General features: G+C 43.9%; 1 protein-coding gene across 1 annotated transcript in view; it reads left to right on the forward strand.

The window, feature by feature from the left end:
- Positions 1-21,185, forward strand: part of PDE2A (phosphodiesterase 2A) — a 394,708-nt gene that overhangs the window by 111,497 nt on the left and 262,026 nt on the right. Inside the window, exon 2 of the mRNA XM_040339780.1 lies at positions 1,045-1,134. Coding sequence (XP_040195714.1) covers positions 1,045-1,134 — 90 coding nt within the window. The remainder of the gene's footprint in view (positions 1-1,044; positions 1,135-21,185) is intronic.

Here is a 21,185-nt window from a genome sequence, read left to right on the forward strand (position 1 = left end):
AGGAGCGGGCAGTGGAGAGGTGAGGTAGGGAGAAGGAGAGAAAGAGGAAGGAGAGAAGAAGGGCGTGGAGGGGGTGAGGAAAGAAGGAGAGAAAGAGGAAGGAGAGAAGAAGGGAATGGAGGGGGTGAGGAAAGAGATAAAGGTTATTATTACACTCTCTCTCGGCCTCCCCCTGCACAGACATTTTCCAGCTCGCAGGACAACAATCGAGGTGCCTTTTAGGGGGCAGTAAGTCCTCTCCGCACAGTTTGGGGTTCATCAGACCTCGCTGGAGGTAAATAGGGAGAGGAGAGAATAGAATGAGAGCGAATGGGCCCAGAGAAGGAAGATAACGGGATGGAGCGCTGGTCGGGTGGCGGCGCGGAGGCGAAGCGTCACATTCCTCCAGATATGGAGCGGCTGAGATACGGCGGAGGAGAGAATGTTGGAAGGAAATTGGATTTGTATCTCGGCGGCGGTGGCGGCGGTGAGCGTGCGGTGGAGCCGTCACGGCGGTGTCTGCTCAGTACAGATAGGATAGAATGGAGAAGTGATCCATGGCGGGGTATTATGTATTATGTATTTCCCGCGTCACTCTCATTCTGATAACTTTCACTATTTGTATTCATAAATCCAGAATATCATGAATGCCGACAATATATATATATATAGACCGCACACTGAAGGGGGGAGGGGGAGTACAAGGAAAGTGCGTCTCTTTTTCCGCTATAGAAGTACCGGAATCCATCCACTTTACACCAAGTTATTCTATAAGAAATCAGGCTTACAATGGGAGGGGCTGCTCTTAGCAGGGGGTGGAGGGGCACCAATGGGGGAGCCCAGAGAGCAGGGAGGGGGGCGGGGCTTGGACACGGGTAACATGACTGCAGCTTGTGCAGAGTGGTGTCCCCCTCCTTATAGGGAAGGTGGGGGGGGGTCACAAACTTATGTTTCTATTGTTACATGTCCCCTAAACGGTGACCTGGCTCCTGTATGTGGGATTCAGATTTGTATTAGCCCGGATTCTGCGATTATCTTTTTGTGACTTTGTTATATCTCTTCCAGGACGCTCTGCTGACCCTCGGCGCTGTCATCGACCTCTCTCACCTCCGGACGGCCATCAAAGATGCCATCACCACTGTTATGCCAAAAGTGGTAAGTGACTGCCAACTGCTGATATCACGGGGGAGGGGGGGGCACAACAAACTCTGTGCTTCATAGGTGTGCGCAGCCTATTGCATTAGGGTGTGCACCCCAAAGATCAAACACACATGCATGTGTATATACAGTATACTGATAGTGGGCCATATTCTGAGAGAAGTTACGATGGAGTATCTCAGGAAACTCCGTCGTAACTCCCTTTTTTGGCCCGTGTATCTATGCGACTGATTCTTAGAATCATTTTCGCATAGATACACTTAAGATCCGCCATCTGTCAGTCACTGGCGGATCTTAAATGTAATGACGCCGGCCGCCGCTAGATGGCATTTACGTGAAGTACTCATTTGCGTATGCAAATGATCCTTCTACGCCGATTCCCGAATGAGTTTTCGTCGCGTAACCGTCGCTAACGTCGTTTGCGTAAGCGAAAACTTACTCCTGCTATATGAGGAGTAAGTTTCCGCAAGTCCCACGTAGGCCATGTTACGGATGGCGTCGGGTCCGCGTCGTCTTTTCCCGTCGGGTACGTCGTTTACGTAAGTCGTTCTTGAATACGACTTTATGTCAATGACGCACACGTCGGCGTTATTGATGTTTTCCGGCGAGAACTGGAGCATGCGCACTGGGCTTTTTGAAGCCCGGCGCATGCGCAGTTCATTAGATTCGGGGGCGCGCTTAATTTGAATACAAGCCGCCCCCTTGGAGATCCGCCAGGCTACGCCGGGGCATTTACACTCCGCCGTCCCAACTTATGGAGCAAGTGTTTGGGGAATACAACACTTGCTCCTGTAAGTTGGGACAGCGGAGTGTAAGTGCCTTAAGCGCAGCCCGCGGATTTTTAGAGAGAATATGGGCCAGTGTCATCAGAGCGGTGGACGGTGTCAGTAGGGCAGAGGACAGTGTCAGTTTTTTTTTTAGGAGCCCCATTAGGGAGCTTTGGTGAAATATTGGGGGCATATTTCTGTGCATTACTGCATTTTTAAAGTAGTATATTTTGATGTGTTATGTGCCGTCTAATGCTGTATTTTTCTGTGCGTTAGTGCCAGTTTAATGTAGTATTTTTCGGTACAATGTGCACCACACAGGGTGATTAGGGTGTGCCCAGGCACACCTGGCACACCATGTGCGCATGCCTATGTCTGTGCTTCATAGACCGCAAAGAGAAAAGATCTACCCCACCCCCACGGCACTGCAAGGGTTAAATGCTTGTTAAGTCTGGTGGGGGGGGGGGGTGAAAAGACTGTAGCACTACTTACCTCCCCCCTGCTCCAGCCAGGTCCAGAGCTCTTCTCCTCTGCTTCCAGCACTCCAGGCTGTGGGCGCGGCCCCTTGACATCATCGCGTACAATGAAGGGCTATTAACCCTGCGTTGTACTTTGTGGGGGGGAATGTGCAACACGCAGCCACGAGAAGCTTAGAGAAGAAGCTATGGGGGGGCTGGGCACACCACTGGAAGTATGGGATTTCTCATGGAACCCGCCTGATACAACCCTTTGTCACCTTGAGTTAGAATGGAGACTGGGAGCCAGGCCTTCTCGTTCTATATCAGTGCCTGACCTCAGAGATGCACTTCTGGAAGAATGGTCAAACATTCCCATAGACACCCTCCTAAACCGGGTGGACGGCCGTCCCAGAAGAGGTGAAGCTGTTATAGCTGCAAAGGGCGGAGCCAACTCAATATTGAACCCTCCGGACTAAGACTGGGATGTCCTTAAAGTTCATGGGCCAGATTCACAAAGAGTTACGCCGGCGTATCAGTACGCCGGCAATCTAAGCCCGTCGCATGTTTAAGTGTATGTTCAAAATGAGATACACTTAAACCTACCTAAGAGGCCGTCGTATCTTAGGGTGTAATATTTCCGCTGGCCGCTAGGTGGCGCTTCCATTGAGTTCGGCGTAGAATATGCAAATGAGTAGATACGCCGATTCACGAACGTACGCTTGCCCGTCGCAGTAAAGATACACCGTTTCCGTAAGAGGTACGCCGGCGTAAAGATAAAGCTGCCCCCTAGGTGGCGTATCCAATGTTACGTATGGCCGTCGTTCCCGCGTCGAAATTTTGAAATTTTACGTCGTTTGCGTAACTCGTCCGTGAATAGGGCTGGACGTCAATTACGTTCACGTCAAAACCAATGACGTCCTTGCGACGTCATTTGGAGCAATGCACGCCAGCATATTTTACGGACGGCGCATGCGCCGTTCGTTCGGCGCGGGGACGCGCACCATTTAAATGATACACGCCCCCTACCCGCCGAATTTGAATTCCGCCGGGTGATTTACGCTACGCCGCCGCAACTTTACAGGCAAGTGCTTTGTGAATAAAACACTTGCCTGAAAAACTTGCGGCGGCGTACCGTAAAATGAGATACGTTACGCCAGCAGAAAGATCCGCTGATCCCAAGACTTTTGGTAACACAGCGTGGCCCAGATTCAAAAATCTATTGCGCCCGCGTAGCGAATGCCCCTGATTCAGGAACCTCGTTACACCGACTGCAGCCTAAGATATGACTGACATAAGCCTCCTTATGCCTTCATATCTCAGGCTGCATTCTTGCGTTGTCCGCTAGGGGGCGCGGCCATTGTGATCGGCGTATAGTATGCAAATTGCATACTACCACCGATTCACAAAAGTTGCGCGGGCCCTGCGCACGCAAGGTACGGAGTTTCCGTACGGCGACTTTAGCGTAAGGCTGCTCCTACTCATAGTAGGAGCAGCCAATGCTAAAGTATAGCCGCCCTTCCCGCTCGTGAAATTTAAATTTCACGTTGTTTACGTAAGTGATTCGTGAATGGCGCTGGACGCCATTCACGTTCACTTAATAGCAAATGACGTCCTTGCGACGTCATTTGCCGCAATGCACGTCGGGAAAGTTTCCCGACGGAGCATGCGCTGTTCGCTCGGCGCGGGAGCGCGCCTAATTTAAATGATTCCCGCCCCCGGCGGGATCATTTACATTAGGCGCCCTTAAGCAGGGCTAATTAGCATAGCGCCCGCGCAATTTACGGAGCTAAATATTTGCGTGGGCGCAGAGAAAAATCTTTGCTCTTTGCCCACGCAAATATTGCGCGGATCTACCTGAATCTGGGCCCGTATGTATTTCATCTCTATATTCAGCTGTTTGCCCGGAGTTCAGCCTTAACAAAAGTTGAGTTGGCGTTGTGGTAAATGTTTGATCGGCCCTCGGCGGAGCTCTCTGGTAAATCTTTAATAAAATCACATGAATCAGAAACGTTTCGTATTCAAATCAGCGTGGAGCGAAGTGCGACAAATTCAGTGGACGGTAAAGAACTCTGATTAATGCGCTCTCCAAATCTGACCGCGTTCACATAGCGTGAGAAGGCGGGAGATTCAGCCAGATACAGACTTCTACAATGTCGGTCCGGAGGAGGGCAAAAAAAAATACGCAACTTACAGAATGTCGGTTTTATTTTACAAAGAATCACTGATGTGTAACAATTCTTCTGTGATGGATTTCCAGGCTTTGCAAAAAGAAAAATTCTGAATTTGCTGCTCTCCTCGGTGTCTTTATTTTAGTGTAATGACAGGAACAATAGATGCTAGACCATTAAAGATGACATTTATTATTCTGCCTATATTTTTATTTGTATTATATTTCAATTTTTATTTTTACTATATATATATATATATATATATATATAGTAAAAATAAAAATGTAAATACATTTAAATATACATACATTTTTATTTTTTAGTTTTATTATGTTATATTTTTATTTTCATTATATTTACAGTATATTTTAATTTTTTATTTGTATTATATATATATATATATTATAAAAATATAAAAATAAAAATATAATAAAAATTAAAAATAAAAATGTATATATACACACACACACACACACACACACTATATATATACACTTTAAATGATTTATTTATTTTTAAATAAAATAAATCTATGTATTTTTTATTATTTTATAAAAAAATATATTTTTACTATGTATATATTTATATATATATATATATATATATATATATATATATATATAGTACATGTGTGTGTGTGTGTGTGTGTATATATACATTTTTATTTTTAATTTTTATTATATTTATATTTTTATTTTTATTATATTTACAGTATTTTTTTATTATATTTAAACTTTAAATGATTTATTTTTATTATATAAATAGATTTATTAGATACATCTATTCATGTATTTTTTCATTATTATATTTTTATTTTTATTTTATGACTCTTGAATCAGCTTTTCCTATAAACTTATATAGCCAGATTCAGAGAGAGTTACGACGGCGTATCTACTGATACGCCGGCGTAAATGTAAGTGTATTCTCAAATTGAGATACACTTAAATCTAGCTAAGATACGACCGTGGGCGCCGTCGTACCTTAGCTGTCTATTTAGGCCGGCCGCTAGGAGCGTGTACGCTGATTTACGCCTATTCACGAACGTATGCTTGCCCGTCGCAGTAAAGATACGCCGTTTACGTAAGGCGTTTTCAGGTCTAAAGTTATTCCACCAAAAAGATGGCGCAGCCAATGTTAAGTATGGACGTCGGAACCGCGTCAAATTTAAAAAATTTTACGCCGTTTGCGAAAGTCGTCCGTGAATGGGGCTGGGCGTAATTTACGTTCACGTCGAAACCAATAAGTCTTTGCGGCGTCATTTGGAGCATGCGCACTAGGATATGTCCACGGACGGCGCATAAAAAATAGCTGAGAGCTCCTCCTGCTGGTTGTAAACAACAGTCTTTTTCAGCAATGCAGACAAGTAGGATCTTGGAAACCATGAACAGTAGCTGAGAGCTCCACCTACTGGTTGTAAACAAGTATTTTTCAGCATTGCAGACAAGTAGGATCTGGAAAACCGTGGACAGTAACTGAAAGCTCCACCTGCTGGTTGTAAACAACAGTCTTTTTTTTAGCAATGCAGAGAGGTAGGACCTGGAAAAACGTGAACAATAGCTGAGAGCTCCACCTACTGGTTGTAAACAACAGTCTTTTTCAGCAATGCAGACAAATAGGATCTTGGAAACCAGGAACAGTAGCTGAGAGCTTCACCTGCCGGTTGTAAACAAGTTTTTTTCAGCATTGCAGACAAGTAGGATCTGAAAAAACGCGAACAGTAGCTGAGAGCTCCTCCTGCTGATTGTAAACAAGTCTTTTTCAGCATTGCAGACAAGTAGGATCTTGGAAACCATGAACAGTAGCTGAGAGCTCCATCTACTGGTTATAAACAACAGTCTTTTTCAGCAATGCAGACAAGTAGGATCTTGGAAACCAAGAACAGTAGCTGAGAGCGCCACCCGCTGGTTGTAAACAAGTATTTTTTTTAGCAATGCAGACGAGTAGGATCTGGAAAACCGTGAACAGTAGCTGAGAGCTCCACCTGCTGGTTGTAAACAACAGTCTTTTTCAGCAATGCAGACAAGTGGGATCTTGGAAACCATGAACAGTAGCTGAGAGCGCCACCTGCTGGTTGTAAACAAGTATTTTTTTTAGCAATGCAGACGAGTAGGATCTGGAAAACCATGAACAGTAGCTGAGAGCTCCACTCACTGGTTGTAAACAACAGTCTTTTTCAGCAATGCAGACACGTGGGATCTTGGAAACCATGAAAAGTAGCTGAGAGCTCCACCTACTGGTTGTAAACAAAAGTCCTTTTCAGCAATGCAGACAAGTAGGATCTTGGAAACCATGAACAATAGCTGAGAGCTTCACCTGCCGATTGTAAACAACAGTCTTTTTCAGCATTGCAGACAAGTAGGATCTGAAAAAAGCGAACAGTAGCTGAGAGCTCCACCTGCTGGTTGTAAACAAGTATTTTTCAGCATTGCAGACAGGTAGGATCTGGAAAACCGTGAACAGTAACTGAGAGCTCCACCTGCTGGTTGTAAACAAGTCTTTTTCAGCAATGCAGACAAGTAGGATCTTGGAAACCAAGAACAGTGGCTGAGAGCTCCACCTGCTGGTTGTAAACAACAGTCATGTTCAGCAATGCAGACAAGTAGGATCTGGAAAACCGTGAACAGTAGCTGAGAGCTCCACCTGCTGGTTGTAAACAACAGTCTTTTTCAGCAATGCAGACAGGTGGGATCTTGGAAACCATGAACAGTAGCTGAGAGCGCCACCTGTTGGTTGTAAACAAGTATTTTTTTAGCAATGCAGACGAGTAGGATCTTGGAAACCATGAACAGTAGCTGAGAGCTCCACTCACTGGTTGTAAACAACAGTCTTTTTCAGCAATGCAGACAAGTGGGATCTTGGAAACCATGAAAAGTAGCTGAGAGCTCCACCTACTGGTTGTAAACAAAAGTCCTTTTCAGCAATGCAGACAAGTAGGATCTTGGAAACCATGAACAATAGCTGAGAGCTCCACCTACTGGTTGTAAACAACAGCCTTTTTCAGCAATGCAGACAAGTAGGATCTTGGAAACCATGAACAGTAGCTGAGAGCACCACCTGCTGGTTGTAAACAAGTATTTTTTTTAGCAATGCAGACGAGTAGGATCTGGAAAACCATGAACAGTAGCTGAGAGCTCCACCTACTGGTTGTAAACAACAGTCTTTTTCAGCAATGCAGACAAATAGGATCTTGGAAACCAGGAACAGTAGCTGAGAGCTTCACCTGCCGGTTGTAAACAAGTTTTTTTCAGCATTGCAGACAAGTAGGATCTGAAAAAACGCGAACAGTAGCTGAGAGCTCCTCCTGCTGATTGTAAACAAGTCTTTTTCAGCAATGCAGACAAGTAGGATCTTGGAAACCATGAACAATAGCTGAGAGCTCCACCTACTGGTTGTAAACAACAGTATTTTTCCGCAATGCAGACAAATAGGAACTTGGAAACCAGGAACAGTAGCTGAGAGCTTCACCTGCCGATTGTAAACAACAGTCTTTTTCAGCATTGCAGACAAGTAGGATCTGAAAAAAGCGAACAGTAGCTGAGAGCTCCACCTGCTGGTTGCAAACAAGTCTTTTTCAGCAATGCAGACAAGTAGGATCTGGAAAAACCTGCGAACGGTATCTGAGAGCTCCACCTGCTGGTTTGAAATGAGAATGCAAAATATTTCTACATCATATATTTACAAACCTTCAAGTAATTCATTTTTTTGTTTTTAATCCTGTACACAACAAAGACAAAACTAATAAATAAACCGATGGCTCCGTACCTTCTAGAAGGGGGACAGGTCCTCTTCTGTGCCGTCAGCCCTGACAGCCAGCTGTGGGTATTGGTAACCTGCAATAAAGAGCGAGCCGCACGCTGCAACCTTTTCATACTTCAATCCGCGCAGCAAAGGTCAGGAACCGCCGAGGGGCCGATAGATGTCACGCGGCAGCAGGATGGTGAGAGATGGTGAGATCTGCGGGTCACGGCTCGCCGCGTTCATCGATATTCCAGCACAGGAACTGCAGTCCTGAAACCTCAACCAGAGAATGTGTTCTTAAAGGGTTAGTCCACCCAAAAACTATGCTTCCTCTGTGGGTGGGCAAAATTGTGGATCTGGACACACATGTATAGATTGTGTAGTGTTAGGGCTCATTCACACAAACGACCCTTCCGACCTCCCAGCGAAGATTGGGTTTACGTGGGAACATGCGCAAAATTTTGCACTGTCCCGAAAGTGTAAAGAAACGCGTTGCCCCTCAGCAGGGGCGCGGTGGTGCCATTTAAACATGTGCACTGCCCAAAAAAAATGTTTGTTCTTGTTTCATTCGTTTTTTTTATTTTATTCGGTCCATTCGTTATGATCGAAAGTTGTCAATTCGTCAATTCATAAATTCAAAAATCTGAAATCCGACATTTCGTAAATTCATAAAATTCGGAAATTCAAAAATCTGAAAGTCCCAAATAGAGAAATTTGAAAATTCAGAAATGAAAAAAAATTGAAAAGCCGGAAATTAAAAAAATTGGAAATGAAAAAATTGGAAATGAAAAAATTTTGAAATGAAAAAAATGTAAATGAAAAAAATTTGAAATGAAAACATTTGGAAATTAAAAAATTTGGAAATTAAATAATTTGGAAATTTAAAAAATTTGGAAATTAAAAAATTTGGAAATTAAAAAATTTGGAAATTAAAAAATTTGGAAATTAAAGCATTTGAAAATTTGGAAGTTCAAAATGCAGGAATTCGAAAATCCGAAATCCATAAATTAAAAAAAAAATAACTACCGTATATACTCGAGTATAAGCCAAGTTTTTCAGCACATTTTATTTGTGCTGAAAATGCCCCCCCTCAGCTTATACTCGAGTCATCTTTTTGCGCCTGATCTCCCAGGATTTGGGGACCCTGAACCGGCCGGCCGTAGGTCCTCTGGATCCCAAACTTGGCACACATGTAGCCCCACTCTTCCTCTACAAGTTTGCAAAGCATGTTGTCCGGGGGGACCTGCGGCCGGGGAGCACCGATTTTTCGAAGCCGGGCACCCCTTCCATAGACTCCCATGTTAAACAATCATCTCTCCTGTAATTTTGGGGACCTGGTAACGGCCGGTCTTAGGACCCCCTGGACCCAGAACTTGGCACACTTATAGCCCCACATGTAGCCACACTCTTCCTCTACACGTGTGCATAGCATGTTGTCCGGGGGACCTGCGGCCGGGGAGCACTGATTTTTCAAAGCCAGGTAACCCCTTCCATAGACTCCCATGTTAAACAGTCATTTCTCCTGTAATTTTGGGGACCCGGTAATAGCCGGTCGTAGGTCCCCTGGACTCGGAACTTGGCACACTTATAGCCCCATTTCTTCTATACAAATTTCCAAAGTTTGTTGTCTGTGGGACCTACGACCGGGGAGCACCTATTTTTCAAAGTCGGGCACCCCTTCCATAGACTCCTATGTTAAACAGTCATTTCTCCTGTAAATTTGGGGACCCGGTAATGGTCGGTCGTAGGTCCCCTGGACCCGGAACTTGGCACACTTATAGCCCCATTTCTTCTCTACAAATTTGCAAAGTTTGTTGTCTGTGGGACCTACGACCGGGGAGCACCGATTTTTCAAAGTCGGGCACCCCTTCCATAGACTCACATGTTAAACGTCAGTCTAGTCAAGGGCACAGTGAGGCATGCAGATGGACACCCTAAGCCAGTGATGGCGAACCTTGGCACCCCAGATGTTTTGGAACTACATTTCCTATGATTCTCAGCTACACTGCAGAGTGCATGAGCATTATGGGAAATGTAGTTCCAAAACATCTGGGGTGCCAAGGTTCGACATCACTGCCCTAGGCTTATACTCGAGTCAATAAGTTTTCCCATTTTTTTGTGGTAAAATTAGGTGCCTCGGCTTATATTCGGGTCGGCTTATACTCGAGTATATACGGTAACTAACTGATAAATTTTAGGTATTGGATTTACCTTTCAAATTGGCTATTAGTGAACGTATACAAATTTATCCGAAGTTACGAATTTCTGCGTTTCTTGCACATTGGACTACCCTACACGTGACGCCTGGGAATGTGCTAAAAATACGCAAAAACACGTAAAAAAAAAAGAGATCCATCGCGGACTGTTTTTCATAGGGGTTGCAGAGGCCTAACAAGGCTTTGAGGTGCAGTACATTTCACCCCAACACACTAAATCAGGGGAAGCACAAGGCATCTGCAGTGTTGTGCACCACAATAAAGTAGGGCCCCATTCACACCTGAGCATTTCATAAATTCAAAAATCCGAAATTTCGTAAATTCAAAATTTCATTAATTCAGAAATACGGAAATTAAAAAAAAATTGAAAATCCGTAAATTAAAAAATGTGGAAATAAAAAAAAAATTGTAAAACCCCAAAGTCGGAAATTCGAAAATACCAAATTCAGAAATTCGAAAATCCGAAATCCCTAAATTCAAAAAAAATAACTTATAATAACTAACTATTAAATTATAGGTATTGGATTTTTCCTTTCAAATTGGCTATTAGTGAACGTATAAGAATTTATCTGAAGTTACGATTTTCTGTGTTTCTTGCGCATTGGGCTTCCCTACACGTGACGCCTGGGAATGTGCTGAATATACGCAAAAACGTGTAAAAAAGGGATCCATCGCGGACTATTTTTCATAGGGGTTGCAGAGGCCTAACAAGGCTTTGAGGTGCAGTAAATTTCACCCCAACGCGCTAAATCAGGGGAAGCACAAGGCACCTGCAGTGTAGTGCACCACAATAAAGTAGGGCCCCATTCACACCTGAGCATTTCATAAATTCAAAAATCCGAAATTTCGTAAAATCAAAATTTCATTAATTCAGAAATACGGAAATTTTAAAAATGTGAAAACCCGTAAATTAAAAAATGTGGAAATAAAAAAAAATTTGTAAAACCCCAAATTTGGAAATTCGAAAATCCCAAATTCGGAAATTCGAAAATCCGAAATCCGTAAATTCAAAAAAATAACTAATAATAACTAACTATTAAATTATAGGTATTGGATTTTTCCTTTCAAATTGGCTATTAGTGAACGTATACAAATTTATCCGAAGTTACGATTTTCTGCACTTCTTGCGCATTGGGCTTCCCTACACGTGACGCCTGGGAATGTGCTGAATATACGCAAAAACGTGTAAAAAAGGGATCCATCGCGGACTATTTTTCATAGGGGTTGCAGAGGCCTAACAAGGCTTTGAGGTGCAGTAAATTTCACCCCAACTCGCTAAATCAGGGGAAGCACAAGGCATCTGCAGTGTAGTGCACCACAATAAAGTAGGGCCCCATTCACACCTGAGCATTACATAATGTTCATGGCATTCCTGCGACGCACACTCACACCCAACAACAAACGTAACGACTACATGTAGCCAAAACACTTGTAAAAATGAAAACAGTTTTACGTTGGCCACACCCACTTCCAATTTTATTTTATTTTCTCTTATCCCAGGGGATTTCCTCCTCTGATAGAATGTTCTCAGGGGATTTCCTCCTCTGATAGAATGTTCTCAGGGGATTTCCTCCTCTGATAGAATGTTCTCAGGGGATTTCCTCCTCTGATAGAATGTTCTCAGGGGATTTCCTCCTCTGATAGAATGTTCTCAGGGGATTTCCTCCTCTGATAGAATGTTCTCAGGGGATTTCCTCTTCTGATAGAATGTTCTCAGGGGATTTCCTCCTCTGATAGAATGTTCTCAGGGGATTTCCTCCTCTGATAGAATGTTCTCAGGGGATTTCCTCCTCTGATAGAATGTTTTCAGGGGATTTCCTCCTCTGATAGAATGTTCTCAGGGGATTTCCTCCTCTGATAGAATGTTCTCAGGGGATTTCCTCCTCTGATAGAATGTTCTCGGGGGATTTCCTCTTCTGATAGAATGTTCTCAGGGGATTTCCTCCTCTGATAGAATGTTCTCAGGGGATTTCCTCCTCTGATAGAATGTCCTCAGGGGATTTCCTCCTCTGATAGAATGTTCTCAGGGGGATTTCCTGTTCTGATAGAATGTTCTCAGGGGATTTCCTCCTCTGATAGAATGTTCTCAGGGGATTTCCTCCTCTGATAGAATGTTCTCAGGGGATTTCCTCCTCTGATAGAATGTTCTCAGGGGATTTCCTCCTCTGATAGAATGTTCTCAGGGGATTTCCTCCTCTGATAGAATGTTCTCAGGGGATTTCCTCTTCTGATAGAATGTTCTCAGGGGATTTCCTCCTCTGATAGAATGTTCTCAGGGGATTTCCTCCTCTGATAGAATGTTCTCAGGGGATTTCCTCCTCTGATAGAATGTTCTCAGGGGATTTCCTCCTCTGATAGAATGTTCTCAGGGGATTTCCTCCTCTGATAGAATGTTCTCAGGGGATTTCCTCCTCTGATAGAATGTTCTCGGGGGATTTCCTCTTCTGATAGAATGTTCTCAGGGGATTTCCTCCTCTGATAGAATGTTCTCAGGGGATTTCCTCCTCTGATAGAATGTCCTCAGGGGATTTCCTCCTCTGATAGAATGTTCTCAGGGGGATTTCCTGTTCTGATAGAATGTTCTCAGGGGATTTCCTCCTCTGATAGAATGTTCTCAGGGGATTTCCTCCTCTGATAGAATGTTCTCAGGGGATTTCCTCCTCTGATAGAATGTTCTCAGGGGATTTCCTGCTCTGATAGAATGTTCTCAGGGGATTTCCTGTTCTGATAGAATGTTCTCAGGGATTTCCTCCTCTGATAGAATGTTCTCAGGGGATTTCCTCCACTGATAGAATGTTCTCAGGGGATTTCCTCCTCTGATAGAATGTTCTCAGGGGATTTCCTCCTCTGATAGAATGTTCTCAGGGGATTTCCTGTTCTGATAGAATGTTCTCAGGGGATTTCCTCCTCTGATAGAATGTTCTCAGGGGATTTCCTCCTCTGATAGAATGTTCTCAGGGGATTTCCTCTTCTGATAGAATGTTCTCAGGGGATTTCCTCTTCTGATAGAATGTTCTCAGGGGATTTCCTCCACTGATAGAATGTTCTCAGGGGATTTCCTCCTCTGATAGAATGTTCTCAGGGGATTTCCTCCTCTGATAGAATGTTCTCAGGGGATTTCCTCTTCTGATAGAATGTTCTCAGGGGATTTCCTCCTCTGATAGAATGTTCTCAGGGGATTTCCTCCTCTGATAGAATGTTCTCAGGGGATTTCCTCCTCTGATAGAATGTTCTCAGGGGATTTCCTCCTCTGATAGAATGTTCTCAGGGGATTTCCTCCTCTGATAGAATGTTCTCAGGGGATTTCTTCCTCTGATAGAATGTTCTCAGGGGATTTCCTGTTCTGATAGAATGTTCTCAGGGGATTTCCTGTTCTGATAGAATGTTCTCAGGGGATTTCCTCCACTGATAGAATGTTCTCAGGAGATTTCCTCCTCTGATAGAATGTTCTCAGGGGATTTCCTGTTCTGATAGAATGTTCTCAGGGGATTTCCTGTTCTGATAGAATGTTCTCAGGGGATTTCCTCCTGTGATAGAATGTTCTCAGGGGATTTCCTCTTCTGATAGAATGTTCTCAGGGGATTTCCTCTTCTGATAGAATGTCCTCAGGGGATTTCCTCCTCTGATAGAATGTTCTCAGGGGATTTCCTCCTCTGATAGAATGTTCTCGGGGGATTTCCTCCTCTGATAGAATGTTCTCAGGGGATTTCCTCCTCTGATAGAATGTTCTCAGGGGATTTCCTCCTCTGATAGAATGTTCTCAGGGGATTTCCTCCTCTGATAGAATGTTCTCAGGGGATTTCCTCCTCTGATAGAATGTTCTCAGGGGATTTCCTCCTCTGATAGAATGTTCTCGGGGGATTTCCTCCTCTGATAGAATGTTCTCAGGGGATTTCCTCCTCTGATAGAATGTTCTCAGGGGATTTCCTCCTCTGATAGAATGTTCTCAGGGGATTTCCTCCTCTGATAGAATGTTCTCAGGGGATTTCCTCCTCTGATAGAATGTTCTCAGGGGATTTCCTGTTCTGATAGAATGTTCTCAGGGGATTTCCTCCACTGATAGAATGTTCTCAGGGGATTTCCTCTTCTGATAGAAAGTTCTCAGGGGATTTCCTGTTCTGATAGAATGTTCTCAGGGGATTTCCTCCTCTGATAGAATGTTCTCAGGGGATTTCCTCCTCTGATAGAATGTTCTCAGGGGATTTCCTCTTCTGATAGAATGTTCTCGGGGGATTTCCTCCTCTGATAGAATGTTCTCGGGGGATTTCCTCCTCTGATAGAATGTTCTCGGGGGATTTCCTCCTCTGATAGAATGTTCTCGGGGGATTTCCTCCTCTGATAGAATGTTCTCAGGGGATTTCCTCCTCTGATAGAATGTTCTCAGGGGATTTCCTCCTCTGATAGAATGTTCTCAGGGGATTTCCTCCACTGATAGAATGTTCTCAGGGGATTTCCTGTTCTGATAGAATGTTCTCAGGGGATTTCCTGTTCTGATAGAATGTTCTCAGGGGATTTCCTCCTCTGATAGAATGTTCTCAGGGGATTTCCTCCTCTGATAGAATGTTCTCAGGGGATTTCCTCCTCTGATAGAATGTTCTCAGGGGATTTCCTCCTCTGATAGAATGTTCTCAGGGGATTTCCTCCTCTGATAGAATGTTCTCAGGGGATTTCCTCTTCTGATAGAATGTTCTCAGGGGATTTCCTGTTCTGATAGAATGTTCTCAGGGGATTTCCTCCTCTGATAGAATGTTCTCAGGGGATTTCCTCCTCTGATAGAATGTTCTCAGGGGATTTCCTCCTCTGATAGAATGTTCTCAGGGGATTTCCTCCTCTGATAGAATGTTCTCAGGGGATTTCCTCTTCTGATAGAATGTTCTCAGGGGATTTCCTCCTCTGATAGAATGTTCTCAGGGGATTTCCTCCTCTGATAGAATGTTCTCAGGGGATTTCCTCCTCTGATAGAATGTTCTCAGGGGATTTCCTCCTCTGATAGAATGTTCTCAGGGGATTTCCTCCTCTGATAGAATGTTCTCAGGGGATTTCCTCCTCTGATAGAATGTTCTCGGGGGATTTCCTCTTCTGATAGAATGTTCTCAGGGGATTTCCTCCTCTGATAGAATGTTCTCAGGGGATTTCCTCCTCTGATAGAATGTTCTCAGGGGATTTCCTCCTCTGATAGAATGTTCTCAGGGGGATTTCCTGTTCTGATAGAATGTTCTCAGGGGATTTCCTCCTCTGATAGAATGTTCTCAGGGGATTTCCTCCTCTGATAGAATGTTCTCAGGGGATTTCCTCCTCTGATAGAATGTTCTCAGGGGATTTCCTCCTCTGATAGAATGTTCTCAGGGGATTTCCTCCTCTGATAGAATGTTCTCAGGGGATTTCCTCTTCTGATAGAATGTTCTCAGGGGATTTCCTCCTCTGATAGAATGTTCTCAGGGGATTTCCTCCTCTGATAGAATGTTCTCAGGGGATTTCCTCCTCTGATAGAATGTTCTCAGGGGATTTCCTCCTCTGATAGAATGTTCTCAGGGGATTTCCTCCTCTGATAGAATGTTCTCAGGGGATTTCCTCCTCTGATAGAATGTTCTCGGGGGATTTCCTCTTCTGATAGAATGTTCTCAGGGGATTTCCTCCTCTGATAGAATGTTCTCAGGGGATTTCCTCCTCTGATAGAATGTTCTCAGGGGATTTCCTCCTCTGATAGAATGTTCTCAGGGGGATTTCCTGTTCTGATAGAATGTTCTCAGGGGATTTCCTCCTCTGATAGAATGTTCTCAGGGGATTTCCTCCTCTGATAGAATGTTCTCAGGGGATTTCCTCCTCTGATAGAATGTTCTCAGGGGATTTCCTCCTCTGATAGAATGTTCTCAGGGGATTTCCTGTTCTGATAGAATGTTCTCAGGGGATTTCCTCCTCTGATAGAATGTTCTCAGGGGATTTCCTCCACTGATAGAATGTTCTCAGGGGATTTCCTCCTCTGATAGAATGTTCTCAGGGGATTTCCTCCTCTGATAGAATGTTCTCAGGGGATTTCCTGTTCTGATAGAATGTTCTCAGGGGATTTCCTCCTCTGATAGAATGTTCTCAGGGGATTTCCTCCTCTGATAGAATGTTCTCAGGGGATTTCCTCTTCTGATAGAATGTTCTCAGGGGATTTCCTCTTCTGATAGAATGTTCTCAGGGGATTTCCTCCACTGATAGAATGTTCTCAGGGGATTTCCTCCTCTGATAGAATGTTCTCAGGGGATTTCCTCCTCTGATAGAATGTTCTCAGGGGATTTCCTCTTCTGATAGAATGTTCTCAGGGGATTTCCTCCTCTGATAGAATGTTCTCAGGGGATTTCCTCCTCTGATAGAATGTTCTCAGGGGATTTCCTCCTCTGATAGAATGTTCTCAGGGGATTTCCTCCTCTGATAGAATGTTCTCAGGGGATTTCCTCCTCTGATAGAATGTTCTCAGGGGATTTCTTCCTCTGATAGAATGTTCTCAGGGGATTTCCTGTTCTGATAGAATGTTCTCAGGGGATTTCCTGTTCTGATAGAATGTTCTCAGGGGATTTCCTCCACTGATAGAATGTTCTCAGGAGATTTCCTCCTCTGATAGAATGTTCTCAGGGGATTTCCTGTTCTGATAGAATGTTCTCAGGGGATTTCCTGTTCTGATAGAATGTTCTCAGGGGATTTCCTCCTGTGATAGAATGTTCTCAGGGGATTTCCTCTTCTGATAGAATGTTCTCAGGGGATTTCCTCTTCTGATAGAATGTCCTCAGGGGATTTCCTCCTCTGATAGAATGTTCTCAGGGGATTTCCTCCTCTGATAGAATGTTCTCGGGGGATTTCCTCCTCTGATAGAATGTTCTCAGGGGATTTCCTCCTCTGATAGAATGTTCTCAGGGGATTTCCTCCTCTGATAGAATGTTCTCAGGGGATTTCCTCCTCTGATAGAATGTTCTCAGGGGATTTCCTCCTCTGATAGAATGTTCTCAGGGGATTTCCTCCTCTGATAGAATGTTCTCGGGGGATTTCCTCCTCTGATAGAATGTTCTCAGGGGATTTCCTCCTCTGATAGAATGTTCTCAGGGGATTTCCTCCTCTGATAGAATGTTCTCAGGGGATTTCCTCCTCTGATAGAATGTTCTCAGGGGATTTCCTCCTCTGATAGAATGTTCTCAGGGGATTTCCTGTTCTGATAGAATGTTCTCAGGGGATTTCCTCCACTGATAGAATGTTCTCAGGGGATTTCCTCTTCTGATAGAAAGTTCTCAGGGGATTTCCTGTTCTGATAGAATGTTCTCAGGGGATTTCCTCCTCTGATAGAATGTTCTCAGGGGATTTCCTCCTCTGATAGAATGTTCTCAGGGGATTTCCTCTTCTGATAGAATGTTCTCGGGGGATTTCCTCCTCTGATAGAATGTTCTCGGGGGATTTCCTCCTCTGATAGAATGTTCTCGGGGGATTTCCTCCTCTGATAGAATGTTCTCGGGGGATTTCCTCCTCTGATAGAATGTTCTCAGGGGATTTCCTCCTCTGATAGAATGTTCTCAGGGGATTTCCTCCTCTGATAGAATGTTCTCAGGGGATTTCCTCCACTGATAGAATGTTCTCAGGGGATTTCCTGTTCTGATAGAATGTTCTCAGGGGATTTCCTGTTCTGATAGAATGTTCTCAGGGGATTTCCTCCTCTGATAGAATGTTCTCAGGGGATTTCCTCCTCTGATAGAATGTTCTCAGGGGATTTCCTCCTCTGATAGAATGTTCTCAGGGGATTTCCTCCTCTGATAGAATGTTCTCAGGGGATTTCCTCCTCTGATAGAATGTTCTCAGGGGATTTCCTCTTCTGATAGAATGTTCTCAGGGGATTTCCTGTTCTGATAGAATGTTCTCAGGGGATTTCCTCCTCTGATAGAATGTTCTCAGGGGATTTCCTCCTCTGATAGAATGTTCTCAGGGGATTTCCTCCTCTGATAGAATGTTCTCAGGGGATTTCCTCCTCTGATAGAATGTTCTCAGGGGATTTCCTGTTCTGATAGAATGTTCTCAGGGGATTTCCTCCTGTGATAGAATGTTCTCAGGGGATTTCCTCCTGTGATAGAATGTTCTCAGGGGATTTCCTCCACTGATAGAATGTTCTCATGGGATTTCCTCCTCTGATAGAATGTTCTCAGGGGATTTCCTCCTCTGATAGAATGTTCTCAGGGGATTTCCTCCTCTGATAGAATGTTCTCAGGATATTTCCTCCTCTGATAGAATGTTCTCGGGGGATTTCCTCCTCTGATAGAATGTTCTCAGGGGATTTCCTCCTCTGATAGAATGTTCTCAGGGGATTTCCTCCTCTGATAGAATGTTCTCAGGAGATTTCCTCCTCTGATAGAATGTTCTCAGGGGATTTCCTCCACTGATAGAATGTTCTCAGGGGATTTCCTCCTCTGATAGAATGTTCTCAGGGGATTTCCTCCTCTGATAGAATGTTCTCAGGGGATTTCCTCCTCTGATATAATGTTCTCAGGGGATTTCCTCCTGTGATAGAATGTTCTCGGGGGATTTCCTCCTCTGATAGAATGTTCTCATGGGATTTCCTCCTCTGATAGAATGTTCTCAGGGGATTTCCTCCTCTGATAGAATGTTCTCGGGGGATTTCCTCCTCTGATAGAATGTTCTCAGGGGATTTCCTCCTCTGATAGAATGTTCTCAGGGGATTTCCTCCACTGATAGAATGTTCTCAGGGGATTTCCTCCTCTGATAGAATGTTCTCAGGGGATTTCCTCCTCTGATATAATGTTCTCAGGGGATTTCCTCCTCTGATAGAATGTTCTCGGGGGATTTCCTCCTCTGATAGAATGTTCTCAGGGGATTTCCTCCTCTGATAGAATGTTCTCAGGGGATTTCCTCCTCTGATAGAATGTTCTCAGGAGATTTCCTCCTCTGATAGAATGTTCTCAGGGGATTTCCTCCACTGATAGAATGTTCTCAGGGGATTTCCTCCTCTGATAGAATGTTCTCAGGGGATTTCCTCCTCTGATAGAATGTTCTCAGGGGATTTCCTCCTCTGATATAATGTTCTCAGGAGATTTCCTCCTCTGATAGAATGTTCTCAGGGGATTTCCTCCTCTGATAGAATGTTCTCAGGGGATTTCCTCCTCTGATAGAATGTTCTCAGGAGATTTCCTCCTCTGATAGAATGTTCTCAGGGGATTTCCTCCTCTGATAGAATGTTCTCAGGGGATTTCCTCCTCTGATAGAATGTTCTCAGGGGATTTCCTCCTCTGATAGAATGTTCTCAGGGGATTTCCTCCTCTGATAGAATGTTCTCAGGGGATTTCCTCCTCTGATAGAATGTTCTCAGGGGAATTCCTCCTCTGATAGAATGTTCTCAGGGGATTTCCTCCTCTGATAGAATGTTCTCAGGGGATTTCCTCCTCTGATAGAATGTTCTCAGGGGATTTCCTCCTCTGATAGAATGTTCTCAGGGGATTTCCTCCTCTGATAGAATGTTCTCAGGGGATTTCCTCCTCTGATAGAATGTTCTCAGGGGATTTCCTCTTCTGATAGAATGTTCTCAAGGGATTTCCTCCTCTGATAGAATGTTCTCAGGGGATTTCCTGTTCTGATAGAATGTTCTCAGGGGATTTCCTCCTGTGATAGAATGTTCTCAGGGGATTTCCTCCTGTGATAGAATGTTCTCAGGGGATTTCCTCCACTGATAGAATGTTCTCGGGGGATTTCCTCCTCTGATAGAATGTTCTCAGGGGATTTCCTCCTCTGATAGAATGTTCTCAGGGGATTTCCTCCTCTGATGGAATGTTCTCAGGGGATTTCCTGTTCTGATAGAATGTTCTCAGGGGATTTCCTCCACTGATAGAATGTTCTCAGGGGATTTCCTCCTCTGATGGAATGTTCTCAGGGGATTTCCTCCTCTGATAGAATGTTCTCAGGGGATTTCCTCCTCTGATAGAATGTTCTCAGGGGATTTCCTCCTCTGATAGAATGTTCTCAGGGGATTTCCTCATCTGATAGAATGTTCTCAGGGGATTTCCTCCACTGATAGAATGTTCTCAGGATTTTTTGACAACATTGGATGAAATTTTCTCAGCGTACATCTTCTATTGATTGAATGTTCTTGGGGGATTTTCTCTTCTGGTCGATTGTTGCTAGAATACGTCTCATCCAGTCCTGCTTATATTCCACAGAGAAATCGATACAACGTATTGAATATTTCACCTTCTAATTACATTCAATTCAACATCATTGGGAATTGTTGTTGCGGCGGCAATAGGCTCCGATTGGCCATGTCAATTTGTATGCCAAATCGGTCCAATCTGGTGACACTGGGGACTGGTGTGGCTAGTGATCAGGCACATATATATATATTTTTTTTAAACACAATTTAATAATAGAAAAATATATAAAAGAAATACGTTTTTTTTTTTTTTTTAAAGCGCCCCCATCCCCGTGAGCACGCGCAGCAAAAAAAAAAACCGCATACGGAAGTCGCGCCCGCATATGTAAACGATGTTTAAACCACACAGGTGCTCGTCAGAGCACTAGACCTCCTCTGTAACTCTAACCTGGTAACCGTAAAAAAATAAAAATAATTAAAGCATCACCTATGGAGATTTTTAGGTACCGTAGTTTGTCGCCATTCCACGAGTGTGCGCAATTATAAAGCGTGACATGTTTGGTATCTATTTACTCGGCGCA

This window comes from Rana temporaria, chromosome 2 (assembly GCF_905171775.1).
Source record: "Rana temporaria chromosome 2, aRanTem1.1, whole genome shotgun sequence".
Lineage (NCBI taxonomy): Eukaryota > Metazoa > Chordata > Amphibia > Anura > Ranidae > Rana > Rana temporaria.